The sequence below is a fragment of the Entelurus aequoreus genome, linkage group LG01, assembly GCF_033978785.1.
Source record: "Entelurus aequoreus isolate RoL-2023_Sb linkage group LG01, RoL_Eaeq_v1.1, whole genome shotgun sequence".
NCBI lineage: Eukaryota > Metazoa > Chordata > Actinopteri > Syngnathiformes > Syngnathidae > Entelurus > Entelurus aequoreus.
This window is the reverse complement of record NC_084731.1, coordinates 65535087-65547754: the sequence shown is the minus strand read 5'-3', so window position 1 is coordinate 65547754 and position 12668 is coordinate 65535087. Positions and strand designations below refer to the sequence as shown.

The following is a 12668-nucleotide window of genomic DNA, read 5'->3' as shown; positions in this document are numbered from 1 at the left end:
GCCGTGTGTTGTGCCTCGATGTGCATTGTTTACACAACTTGCGCTACGCTACTTAATATGTCCGTGTGGAAACTCGTTCGGTACACCTCCGAACCGAACCGAAACCCCCGTACCGAAACGGTTCAATACAAATACACGTACCGTTGCACCCCTAGTGTATAGTTAATTCCTATAAGACATATTTTTGCTCAAACTCTTAATGGATCTACATGTACTGTATATAACTTAAAAAATTAATAATTACAAAAAATACTTCCCTCTATCAAAAGGTAAAAATAGAGATAAAGGCATCATTAAATGACAAAAAGCTGACAAGTTTATATTAATAATGAATTTTAAAAAACTAGGGACAAGCGGTAGAAAATGGATGGATGTATATTAGGAGTGTAACGGTACGTGTTTTGTATTGAACCGTTTCGGTACGGGGGTTTCGGTTCGGTACGGGGGTGTACCGAACGAGTTTCTAAGCTAAAGTCTTAACACGCTCCTTTGCTTCTTCTGCCTCTGTCTCAGCACCCAGCATTGTCCCACCCACACAACCATCTGATTGGTTACACAAAAAGCGGTAACAGCCAATCAGCAGTGCATATTCAAAGCGGTAACAGCCAATCAGCAGTGCGTATTCAGAACGCATGTAGTCAGTGCTTCAGCATCGAGCAGATAGGTGTTTAGCAGGTGAGCATCAGGCAGCGTACTCTCCCCAAATTAAAATAAACACCTCCCAGTCAACTACTAGTAACATCACTATGAGCCCGTTGACCTTCTAGAAACTTAAACTGCAGCTCAGCTCGCTCGCAGTCCTGGCTTGAGGTGAAGGCTAATTAGCTTTTAGCGTAACGTTAGCTCATTTTGCAGTGTGTGCGTGTGTGGGTGTGTGTGTGTAGTCTTTCCTATTGCTATTGTACTATTTTTTCAGCTATAGTTACATTAATCATTAGTAATGTAGCAGCCTAGTTTTGAATGGCAGGGTCCCTGCTATCACATGTAGATAAAAATATAACATTTACATAATAAAAATCAACTACAGGCTTCCCAAATGCTGTAATAAATTAAGCATGATGAGTTGACTTGAAACTGTTTAATGTTGCACTTTTTATATGTAGAAGAAAAGTTTTGTCATTTTATTTAATCTGAGCAACAACTTGAGGCAGTTTAATGTTGATTAACGTGGGCAGAATTATTATAGTGTTCCCAATGGTAAAAGGATAAAGCCATTGTTTACAAATTTGGTGAATAAATAACCAAAAAATGTATATTTTATTGTTTTCTTACTGTACCGAAAATGAACTGAACCGTGACCTCTGAACCGAGGTACGTACCGAACCGAAATTTTTGTGTACCGTTACACCCCTAATGTATATGTATGCATGCATGCTTTGGAGCCCCTGCCTAGAAAGAAAATAATGTTTGCCTTGGTGTCCTTCTAACTTGCCTTGGTGCCCTAAAATATGAGCCCTCCTTTAAGGCAACTCTTGCCTTGACCTTAAAAAGTTAAAATTTGAGGCCTGCTGGAGTGCCAATCAGAGACAGGCGAGTTAGGCAGCGCTCAGGACAGATGTGCAGTGACAGGAAACAGAAACCAAAATAAGAGCGCAGGATAGGAAAAAGCACAGAACACGGGGAAACACCAACATGACCAAACTGACGGTGTGAAAGACGACGTGTTTGTTTTGCAATTAAGTCAACGCATTCTCAAAGGAATACAACCTGCGGAGGCACTTTCTGACAAAATACCCTCATTGCGATGTCCGGCCCCTGAACTTGAACAGGCTGTTCAAAAGCATAGCCTTGAAATTCAAAATCTGCATTAAAATGTGGCTTTCGTGTGATTTTCTGTCAGAACGGTCATGACATCCCGATCAGTGTTAGTGGTGACGGGTAAAGGACGCCTCAGTTAGCATATGGCACACTCACTACCTGTATCCATAGGCGGCGATCTACATTTCTGCCAGTTGGTGCTTGGACGGGCGGTAAATCTGACGCTACTTTTCTGAGGCTATGTCTACACTAAGTCGGATAACCCCTTAAAGGAATAATTATTTAGCCTAATCCCCGTTTCAGCCACACTAAACCAGCGTTTAAGGTCCCCCTCCTCGGACAATTTTTTACACGGGTAAGTGTGCCGTGTATTTCTTGAATCTCCGGCCTTTATGGACTCATTGATCGTTTACAAAGTGAGTTCGGAGAGGAAGTGACGCCAGAAAGACGCGCCTCAGACAGGAAGTGATGTCAGAAAGAACGCGCCACAGCCAGCTTCATAATAAAGCGGTTTCGTAACTCGGAGCTAACTACTGGAAATATGGAGGCGAGTCATCCAGACATGCCCGTGTTTCCCCTTCTTCTACATGTACAGACGCTTGTGGAAATCACACATGAATACCTTAAGAGAAAGCGATTGCAGCTATTTGGGATACAACACTTCTCAGATGGCAAGAGAACTTTCCAATGTCCAGGTCAGCTGTGATTCTACTAACCGAAAAACTTTGTCCATTTGTCGAAGGAGAGACAACGAGAATGCGGGCTACCGTGGATGTGATAAAAAAAAGGTAGCGTTTGCTTTGTATTACCTGGCCGTCAAGTGAAGACTGCGGACAATGGCAAATGCTTTTGGACTGGCAAAGCAGACTATCAGTTATTGTCCGCCATGTATGTCACAGACCCAACTTTATTTTTATTTAACCTTTATTTAACCAGGTAAAATCCCATTGAGATCAAAGATCTCGTTTCCAAGGGAGACCTGGCCAAGAGGGCAGCAGCAAGGTTACATTAAAAACAGTAAACAAATACATAAAACATCACATTTACAACATTAAAACTTGCTCACATGACATTGTTTCTTTGTTAAAAGACAAGACAGATAAGATGCAGTAAAACCCAGAATGGTTTTGTAGATGAACACATACCAATGATTGAGGCGTCGCACACATAAAGATGTCCAGTTAACCATTGAGTATAATACGCAATGGTGAGTGAGGGGAGCGCAGTTGGTGATGAATCTCAGTGCCCCGTGGTACACACTATCCAGCTTGTGGAGACAACCAGCAGTAGCATTCATGTACAACACATCTCCATAGTCAATAACTGGTAAAAAGGTTGTTTCCACCAATTTCTGTTTCACAGTAAAAGAAAAGAAAGACTTGTTTCTATAATAAAATCCCGGTAAAGTTTCAGTTTTTTTACAACATACTGAATGTGCTCCTTAAAACTCAAGTGGTCATCAATTAAAAATCCTAAATATTTAAAAGCAGATACTAACATAATTTGTTGCCCATGTCTTGTTAAAATGTTCTCACACAGTGCTGATCTTACAGTTTTTGATGTGGTAAAGAACATACACTTTGTTTTCTCTGCATTTAAAACCAGTTGAAGATAGCAAAATTGTTCTTGTACTCTGTCAAATGCATGTTGTAGATATTTAAAGGCCTCAGCAGGAGTGGGTGCTGTGCAGTATATGACAGTATCAACAGCATAGAAATGGAAAGTTGAGTTCGGAATATTCTGTCCAAGATTATTTATGTAAATAGTGAATAATAAGGGGCCCAACACAGAACCATGAGGGACACCCTTTCTCACTTGCAGTACGTCCGAGGAGGAACCTTCTATCTGAACAGCCTGAGTTCTACTTGTGAGGTAATTTGCAAACCATCCAACTGCTTGCTGAGAAAAACCAATAGCTGAAAGACCAACGTCTAGGTCTAGAGTATATAAAGTCACCAAAAAGGAATGGACAATGATGGTGAAGGCAAAAGAGTGAGGAGTGTCCTGACCAGATATCTAGATCCCTAGTTTGATTGATGTAAAATATTCTTTATCACATTGTTTACTTTCACGTGTCTAATAAAGACGTGATTAATTTATGATGTCTCAGGTGTGATTCACTACAATAGGGACCCACAGTACACTGGATTCCAGTTCATTGAAATACCACAACATTGGATATTGTTCAGATAAGTTACATTTAATTTAAAAACTTGCACACAAAGCAACACTGGAGGTGACTATGACGTGCACATTTTCCATGCATGCGTATTAGGTCGCGTTGCGCCGGCTGATGGAGGGGGGTAGGGTGTCTTAAAGGCCTACTGAAACCCACTACTACCGACCACGCAGTCTGATAGTTTATATATCAATGATGAAATCTTAACATTATAACACAGGCCAATACGGCCGGGTTAACTTATAAAGTGACATTTTAAATTTGCCGCTAAACTTCCGGTTCGAAACGCCTCTGAGGATGACGTATGCGCGTGACGTGGCCCGGCGAACACGGGTATGCCTTCCACATTGAAGCCAATACGAAAAAGCTCTGTTTTCATTTCATAATTCCACAGTATTCTGGACATCTGTGTTCGTGAATCTGTTGCAATCATGTTCATTGCATTATGGAGAAGGAAGCTGAGCAAGCAAAGAAGAAAGTTGTCGGTGCGAAATGGACGTATTTTTCGAACGTAGTCAGCAACAACAGTACACAGCCGGCGCTTCTTTGTTTACATTCCCGAAAGATGCAGTCAAGATGGAAGAACTCGGATAACAGAGACTCTAACCAGGAGGACTTTTGACTTCGATACACAGACGCCTGTAGAGAACTGGGACAACACAGACTCTTACCAGGATTACTTTGATTTGGATGACAAAGACGCAGACGTGCTACAGTGAGTATGCAGCTTTGGCTTCTAAACATTTGATCGCTTGACCGTATGTGCGCAACTTTTTTTTGCGTATGTATGTAACTTTTTTAAAATATATACGCTTTATGAACCTTGGGTTAGGTGAACGGTCTTTTGGGCTGAGTGATTGTGTGTGTTGATCAGGTGTTTGAATTGTATTGGCGTGTTCTATGGAGCTAGGAGCTAGCATAGGAGCTAGGAGCTAGCATAGCATAACAAACACGCAGGTGTTTTTATGCAGGATTAATTTGTGGCATATTAAATATAAGCCTGGTTGTGTTGTGGCTAATAGAGTATATATATGTCTTGTGTTTATTTACTGTTGTAGTCATTCCCAGCTGAATATCAGGTACCGTGAGTATGCAGCCTTGGCTGCTAAACATTTGATAGCTTGACCGTATGTGCGCGTCACGTACGTAACTTTTTAAAAATATATAAGCTTTATGAACCTTGGGTTAGGTGAACGGTCTTTTGGGCTGAGTGATTGTGTGTGTTGATCAGGTGTTTGAATTGTATTGGCGTGTTCTATGGAGCTAGGAGCTAGCAGAGGAGCTAGGAACTAGCGTAACAAACACGCAGGTGTTTTTATGCAGGATTAATTTGTGGCATATTAAATATAAGCCTGGTTGTGTTGTGGCTAATAGAGTATATATGTCTTGTGTTTATTTACTGTTGTAGTCATTCACAGCTGAATATCAGGTCACCCCCGGCTCTCACAGTATCTTCCCTATTTGAATAGCTTCAACTCCCCACTAGTCCTTCACTTGCACTTTACTCATCCACAAATCTTTCATCCTCGCTCAAATTAATGGGGAAATTGTCGCTTTCTCGGTCCGAATCTCTCTCACTTCATGCGGCCATCATTGTAAACAATAGGGAACTTTGCGTATATGTTCAACTGACTACGTCACGCTACTTCCGGTAGGGGCAAGCCTTTTTTTTAATCAGATACCAAAAGTTGCAATCTTTATCGTCGTTGTTCTATACTAAATCCTTTCAGCAAAAATATGGCAATATCGCGAAATGATCAAGTATGACACATAGAATAGATCTGCTATCCCCGTTTAAATAAAAAAAATTCATTTCAGTAGGCCTTTAAACTACCATTGTGTGTGTGTGGACAACGATAAGGTTAGGTGGGATTTACCCAGGATAACCTTAGCCGGCTTAGTGTAGACGGGGCCTGAGCATTCACGGTTTCTGCTTGGTGGTGAGAAAGAATTTGCCATCAATCCCACGTGGGTGCTCGGCAATGGGATCGGCGCCTATGCCTGTATCGACACTGAACCCATACTGTGTTCAGTTCAGTTTCAGTTTATTTGGAACATGCATACAATGCAATGTAATTCATCACATATGTCCAGTTGTTTCATTACAACACGTCCGAAAAGGAGTAGGAAGAAGCAGAGCGTATTTAATCCTACCCTTTTTTCATACCATAGCAATGTCATCCTATTTCCTTGTTCTCTGTAACAGAACAGTGAACAAATAAATAATAAACAAATAATATACCATAATAAGTAAACACATATTAAATACATAAATAATCTGTCTCAATAAAAATAAATAAAACAAAAACAAAAAAAGGGTTCAAGATGTTCATCATAATTCTTGTTCTGTTTGATATCTTTACTTAATCCATTCCATCATTTAATTCCACATACTGATATACTAAAGGTTTCAAGTGTTGTACGAGCATACAAATGTTTTAAATTACATTTTCCTCTAAGATTATATTTCTCCTCTTTTGTTGAGAAGAATTGTTGTACATTCTTGACTAGCAGGTTATAATTTGCTTTGTACATCATTTTAGATGTTTGCAAATGCACCAAATCGTTGAATTTTAATTATTCTGATTTAATGAAGTGTTTGTATTTTCTCTATGTCAAACATTATGTATTATTATAACTGATCTTTTTTGTAACACAGTGAATGAAGCGTACATTTGTAGTTATTTCCCCATATTTCTACACAATAACTCAGATATTAAACACTAGTGAGCAGTAGAGAATATGAAGTGATTTTTGGTCCAGAACATGTTTTGCTTTGTTCATTATTGACATGTTTCTTGCTACTTTATGTTGTATATTTTTACATGAGATTTCCAATCAGTTTTATCATCTATAATTACACCCAAAAATGTGTTTTCTTTTAGCCTTTCAATGTCTACTTCATCTATTTGTATTTGTGTTTGACTTTCTCTTCTACTGTTACCAAATATCATTATTTTACTTTTACTGAGATTCAAAGATATCTTTTTAATTTGTTATTTGTATCATCTTCTGTGTGTTGTCTCCTGAACAAAACACAGTTGTATCATCTGCAAATAATACTGACTTTAAGTCCTTTGTAACTTTACAAATGTCATTTATATAGAGATTGAATAATTTTGGTCAGAGTATTGATCCCTGTGGTACACCACAAAATATTTTCAGCTCTGTGGAAGTGTGTTCGCCTATCTTCACGTATTGCTTGTCGTTGGTTAAGTAGCTTCTTACCCAGTTCAATACCAACCCTCTGATGCCATACCGTTCTAATTTGATTGATCTAAAACGTCTTTCAGCTATTGGTTTTTCTCAGCAAGCAGTTGGATGGTTTGCAAATTACCTCACAAGTAGAACTCAGGCTGTTCAGATAGAAGGTTCCTCCTCGGACGTACTGCAAGTGAAAAAGGGTGTCCCTCAAGGTTCTGTGTTGGGTCCCTTATTATTCACTATTTACATAAATAATCTTGGACAGAATATTCCGAACTCAACTTTCCATTTCTATGCTGATGATACTGTCATATACTGCACAGCACCCACTCCTGCTGAGGCCTTTAAATATCTACAACATGCATTTGACAGAGTACAAGAACAATTTTGCTATCTTCAACTGGTTTTAAATGCAGAGAAAACAAAGTGTATGTTCTTTACCACATCAAAAACTGTAAGATCAGCACTGTGTGAGAACATTTTAACAAGAAATGGGCAACAAATTGTGTTAGTATCTTCTTTTAAATATTTAGGATTTTTAATTGATGACCACTTGAGTTTTAAGGAGCACATTCAGTATGTTGTAAAAAAACTGAAACTTTTACTGGGATTTTATTATAGAAACAAGTCTTGCTTTTATTTTACTGTGGAACAGAAATTGGTGGAAACAACCTTTTTACCAGTTATTGACTATGGAGATGTGTTGTACATGAATGCTACTGCTGGTTGTCTCCACAAGCTGGATAGTGTGTACCACGGGGCACTGAGATTCATCACCAACTGTGCTCCCCTTACTCACCATTGTGTGTTATACTCAATGGTTAACTGGACATCTGTATGTGCTCGACGCCTCAATCATTGGTATGTGTTCATCTACAAAACCATTCTGGGTATCACTCCATCTTATCTATCTTGTCTTTTAACAAAGAAACAAGGAAGTCACAATCTTCGTTCAATGAATGTTCTGCAATTTGTCGTCCCCAAAGTAAGAACTGAACTGGGCAAGAAAGCATTTAGGTTTTCAGCACCGAAGGCTTGGAATAACCTACAATCGAATCTTCAACTTCAAACCCTTGCTACATTAAATTAGTTTAAAGCTTCTGTGAAAGGACTGCAGTCTACCTCAGGGGTGTCCAAAGTGCGGCCCGGGGCCATTTGCGGGCCGCAGGTCATTTTTTTAAGGGCCCCACGGCACATTTTAAAAATACGATTGAAAAAAATAAAAAAGATTAAAAGTGGTATTTAAAGAGCAAACAGGTGAAATGTAACAAGAAAATTTAGCAATGTTTACTCTAATCACACAAAGCTGCCATGTAGGCTGTTTCTTTCCTTAAAAAAAAAAAAGAATCAAAATCAATGTCATTATTATTACCTATCCAAGGCTCTAATTACGTCACATTAAATATTTTGAGATATTTTTTGGGGAAAATGTTGCATATTTTGTGTTTGCCATGTAAAAAAACCGAGCTGTTTTTTTTAAAGAAGGTACTAAAACGAACAAACAAAAAACATAAACAACAATAAAACTTATAATTGACAGATAGATCTGGGGCCGTATTTATCAAGCTTCTTCGAATTACTCCTAAGAAGTCTGCTAAGAGTTGACTTAAGAGTAAATAAATTCTTCGCTGAAAGCTGCACTTAAAAGTTAGTTATCAAGCGTCTTACTCACACTTTCAGCGAAGTGTAGGACTGAATCTTAAATGTCACACTCAGAGCTGAATTACGACATTACTATGTGCCGTAAACGGAATTTTAGGTGACGTCATTTCTGTGTCCATAGAAATGACCAATCACGGAAGGGAATCCCTTGTGTAAGAGTAAAGAAATATCTTAGAAATATTTAAGTGGACAATGGGAGTGTATATTTTGACAATAAACTACAAAATAATACAAAACAAACAAACAGTATTGGCAATGAATCAAAAATAAATGTTTCCTTTTTGTTGCACCTTTCCTGCTTCCTGCTCCCAGACCGTAGTCAAAGAGGCAGGGGAGAAACTTCTCCAGGATGTATGCTCGGGGCAACTCCCTTCACTTTACCCGGCAGTGGGTCTCCACAGCGGACGACTTTAGAGTGAATAATGAGTCCGGCGATTAGTTGCAAATCTTGCTTTATTGATTGCTTGTACACAGCCAATCCAACACAAAAAAACTAGTCCCCGCCCGCACTCACGCTACCGCTCCCTCTCTTCTCTCGCCCACACACTCACTGATGTCACTCACCTCACATGCTGCCACCTATTAAAGGGCCACACACACACATACGCTACTCTCATAACATTTTCTTTCCAATTCATTAATTAGGCAACTAATTTGAAACTGGTGCGGGTGGCTCTATATATACTAGCCCACTGCAGCCACATGCAGAAATCAACAAGGAATCGAAAATATTTCAATCTGTGACAAAAATAATACCCGCTCTGTCTAAACGATACCGTTTGATCAGCTGCTCGTCATCAAACAAAGCCAGGACATCCTTCCGCTCCCTGAACGTTCGCGCACGTCTCTCTCGCCTCAGTGCCATCCCCTGCTGGCAACTCCTAACCACTTAAGACACCTCTGAAGGTCTCTTAAATATCGTGGAGAGTAGGAGTGTTTCTTAGACTTAAGAAAGTTGATAAATAGCTTTTATTCTTAAGTTTGAGAGTAGGACTAAATTTCGCAAATTCTCAGGACTTAAGTGTAAAATGGCACTCTAAGACGCTTGATAAATACGGCCCCTGAAGTTGATCTCGAGATTATTGTGTTAAAAGTAAACAGTAAAAAAAATATATATATAATTTATTTTTTAACACTTTAATGAGTAGGACCCTTTTGGATCCCCTACAATTTTAGTGTGATTAGTTTTTAAGTGTCATTGCTCAAAAAATAATAATGAATTAAAATCAATGGTGTTATGAGTTATTGACCTTTTTAAGGCTCCAATTATTATATAATCTCAAATATCCCACTTAAAAATTTTATTGGGTAAAAATATTGCATGTTTTTTTTTTTTCATTAAAAAAAGGGTTTTCCTTGACAAAAAGAGCATACAATTTAAATCTTTAAAACATGTTATATTGACAGATAGACCTAATGTTGATCTAGAGATTTAAAAACTTGAATAATAACACAAATATTAATACTGAATAATGACACATTTTTTATATTTTTTGGACCAAAACCCTGTGGGGTCCCATGGGATCAAGCCTGAGTGGAAGCCTAAATGTATATTTTTTATACATATATTGTATTGGTTTTTAAAATAAAAATATCAAAATGGCCCCTGCTAGCTTTGATTTTTCAATGTGCGGCCCTCAGTGGAAAAAGTTTGGACACCCCTGATCTACCTTGTCTGTATGCACATGTGTTATGTGAGCAAGTTTTAATGTTGTAAATTTGATGTTTTATGTGTTGTTTACTGTTTTTACTGTAACCTTGCTGCTGCCCTCTTGGCCAGCTTTCCCTTGGAAAAGAGATATTTGATCTCAATGGGATTTTACCTGGTTAAATAAAGGCTACATAAAAAATAATTCGACTGGTGACATCACTTGCTGTGCGGGGCGCCGTCTTTCTGACGTCACTCCCTCTCCGAACCCAGTTTGTAAATGATCGATGAGTCCACACAAAACTAAGAGCCGGAAAGTCAAAAAATACACGGCCAAATTACCCGTGTAAAAACATTTCCTAGGAGGGGAACCTTAAACGCTGGTACGGGGCTGAGGCTAAATAATTATTCCTTTAAGTAGCTTAATGTAGAGCAGACATGGCATAAAACACCAACCTTTCATCTCCGAGTTGCACATTCCCTTCAGGAGGCGGCGCAGGCGGCGGTTCTCCTCTTGGTAACGTCGGTTCTCCTCTTGGTAACGTCGGTTCTCCTCTTGGTAACGGTGGTTCTCCTCTTGGTAACGTCGGTTCTCCTCTTGGTAACGTCGGTTCTCCTCTTGGTAACAGTGGTTCTCCTCTTGGTAACAGTGGTTCTCCTCTTGGTTTCGGCGGTCATTCTCTTGGTGTCGGCAGTTCTCCTCTTGGTGTCGGCGGTCCTCCTCTTGGTGTCGGCGGTCCTCCTCCTGGTAATGGCGGATCTCCTCTTGGTAATGGCGGATCTCCTCTTGGTAACGTCGGTTCTCCTCTTGGTAACGGTGCTTCTCCTCTTGGTGTCGGCGGTTCTCCTCTTGGTAATGGCGGATGTCCTCTTGGTAACGGTGGTTCTCCTCTTGGTGTCGGCGGTCCTCCTCTTGGTGTCGCTTGTCCTCCTCTTGGTAATGGCGGATCTCCTCTTGGTAACGTCGGTTCTCCTCTTGGCAACGGCGGTTCTCCTCTTGGCAACGGTGGTTCTCCTCTTGGTGTCGGCGGTCCTCCTCTTGGTGTCGACGGTCTTCCTCTTGGTAACGTCGGTTCTCCTCTTGGTAACGTCGGTTCTCCTCTTGGTAACGATGGTTCTCCTCTTGGTGTCGGCGGTCCTCCTCTTGGTGTCGGCGGTCCTCCTCTTGGTGTCGGCGATCCTCCTCTTGGTAATGGCGGATCTCCTCTTGGTAACGGCGGTTCTCCTCTTGGTGTCGGAGGTCCTCCTCTTGGTAATGGCGGATCTCCCCTTGATAACGGCTGATCTCCTCTTGGTAACAGCCGTTCTCCTCTTGGTGTCGTTGGTTCTCCTCTTGGTAACGGCGGTTCTCCTCTTGGTAACGGTGGTTCTGCTCTTGGTGTCGGCTGTCCTCCTCTTGGTAATGGCGGATCGCCTCTTGGTGTCGGCGGTCCTCCTCTTGGTAATGGCGGATCTCCACTTGGTAACGGCGGTTCTCCTCTTGGTAACGGAGGTTCTCCTCTTGGTAACGGTGGTTCTCCTCTTGGTAACGGTGGTTCTTCTCTTGGTAACGGTGGTTCTTCTCTTGGTAACGGCGGTTCTCCTCTTGGTAACGGCGGATGACCTCACCTTGGTAACCCTCCACGCCTTGGAAGAACTTGACTATCGGCGCGGTCATGTCTTTCATAAGTCGCTTCTGAAGGACCTGCAGCGGCGGGCTGAGGTTCGCCATGTTGGTGTGTGAATGACGGCAGATGTAAGGATTGTGAGCTCACCTTCCTCTGGAACTTTATTCAGTTTTCGGTGTGGGTTTTTTCATCCCGCAGGTAAGTTCCTGCGGTTAAAAAAAGGGGGGAGGTTTCGTCAGAGGATCTTGCCCGAGCTGCGACCAGCGTGGACATTTCAGTCTTTGGTCTTCCACCGAGGTGAAGTATATTTAGTAAATTAAGTATATTATGGACGCACAAACACATTTATTTTCTATTTCCCGCCGCGGGAGGCGAGTTTAGAAAGCCGAGCGCAGAGCAGGGATGACCACGCCCCTTTGCTCCCCGGAGCTAATTTGATTGGTCGCTACTAAGTCCTTTCTTCTTCTGCTGCTGCTGCTCTCGCTGATTTCTCACGCAGTGCGCCACTTTTGCCCCATCGGTCACTGAGGGAAAATGAATGTCTGTCTTGTTGATAATTTTTTTTATAAACCTTTATTTATAATATGCAACATTTACATTAAGATTAAAG

The 12668-nt window shown here is 40.7% G+C and overlaps 1 protein-coding gene across 2 annotated transcripts in view; it reads right to left on the bottom strand.

Annotated features, from left to right (window-relative positions):
- The window catches only part of LOC133655857 (GRIP1-associated protein 1-like), a 37243-nt gene extending 24675 nt beyond the window's left edge, over window positions 1–12568 (bottom strand). Inside the window, exons 1-2 of one of the 2 annotated variants that reach the window (XM_062056440.1) lie at window positions 12206–12568; window positions 10908–12148 (exon numbers count right to left, since the gene is read on the bottom strand). In XM_062056440.1, the coding sequence (XP_061912424.1) occupies window positions 10908–12117 (1210 nt within the window). In that variant the 5' untranslated portion in view covers window positions 12118–12148; window positions 12206–12568. Of the gene's footprint in view, window positions 1–10907 lie in introns of both variants that reach the window. The other variant, XM_062056432.1, reaches the window with a different exon arrangement.
- Window positions 12569–12668: the final 100 nt, after the last annotated feature.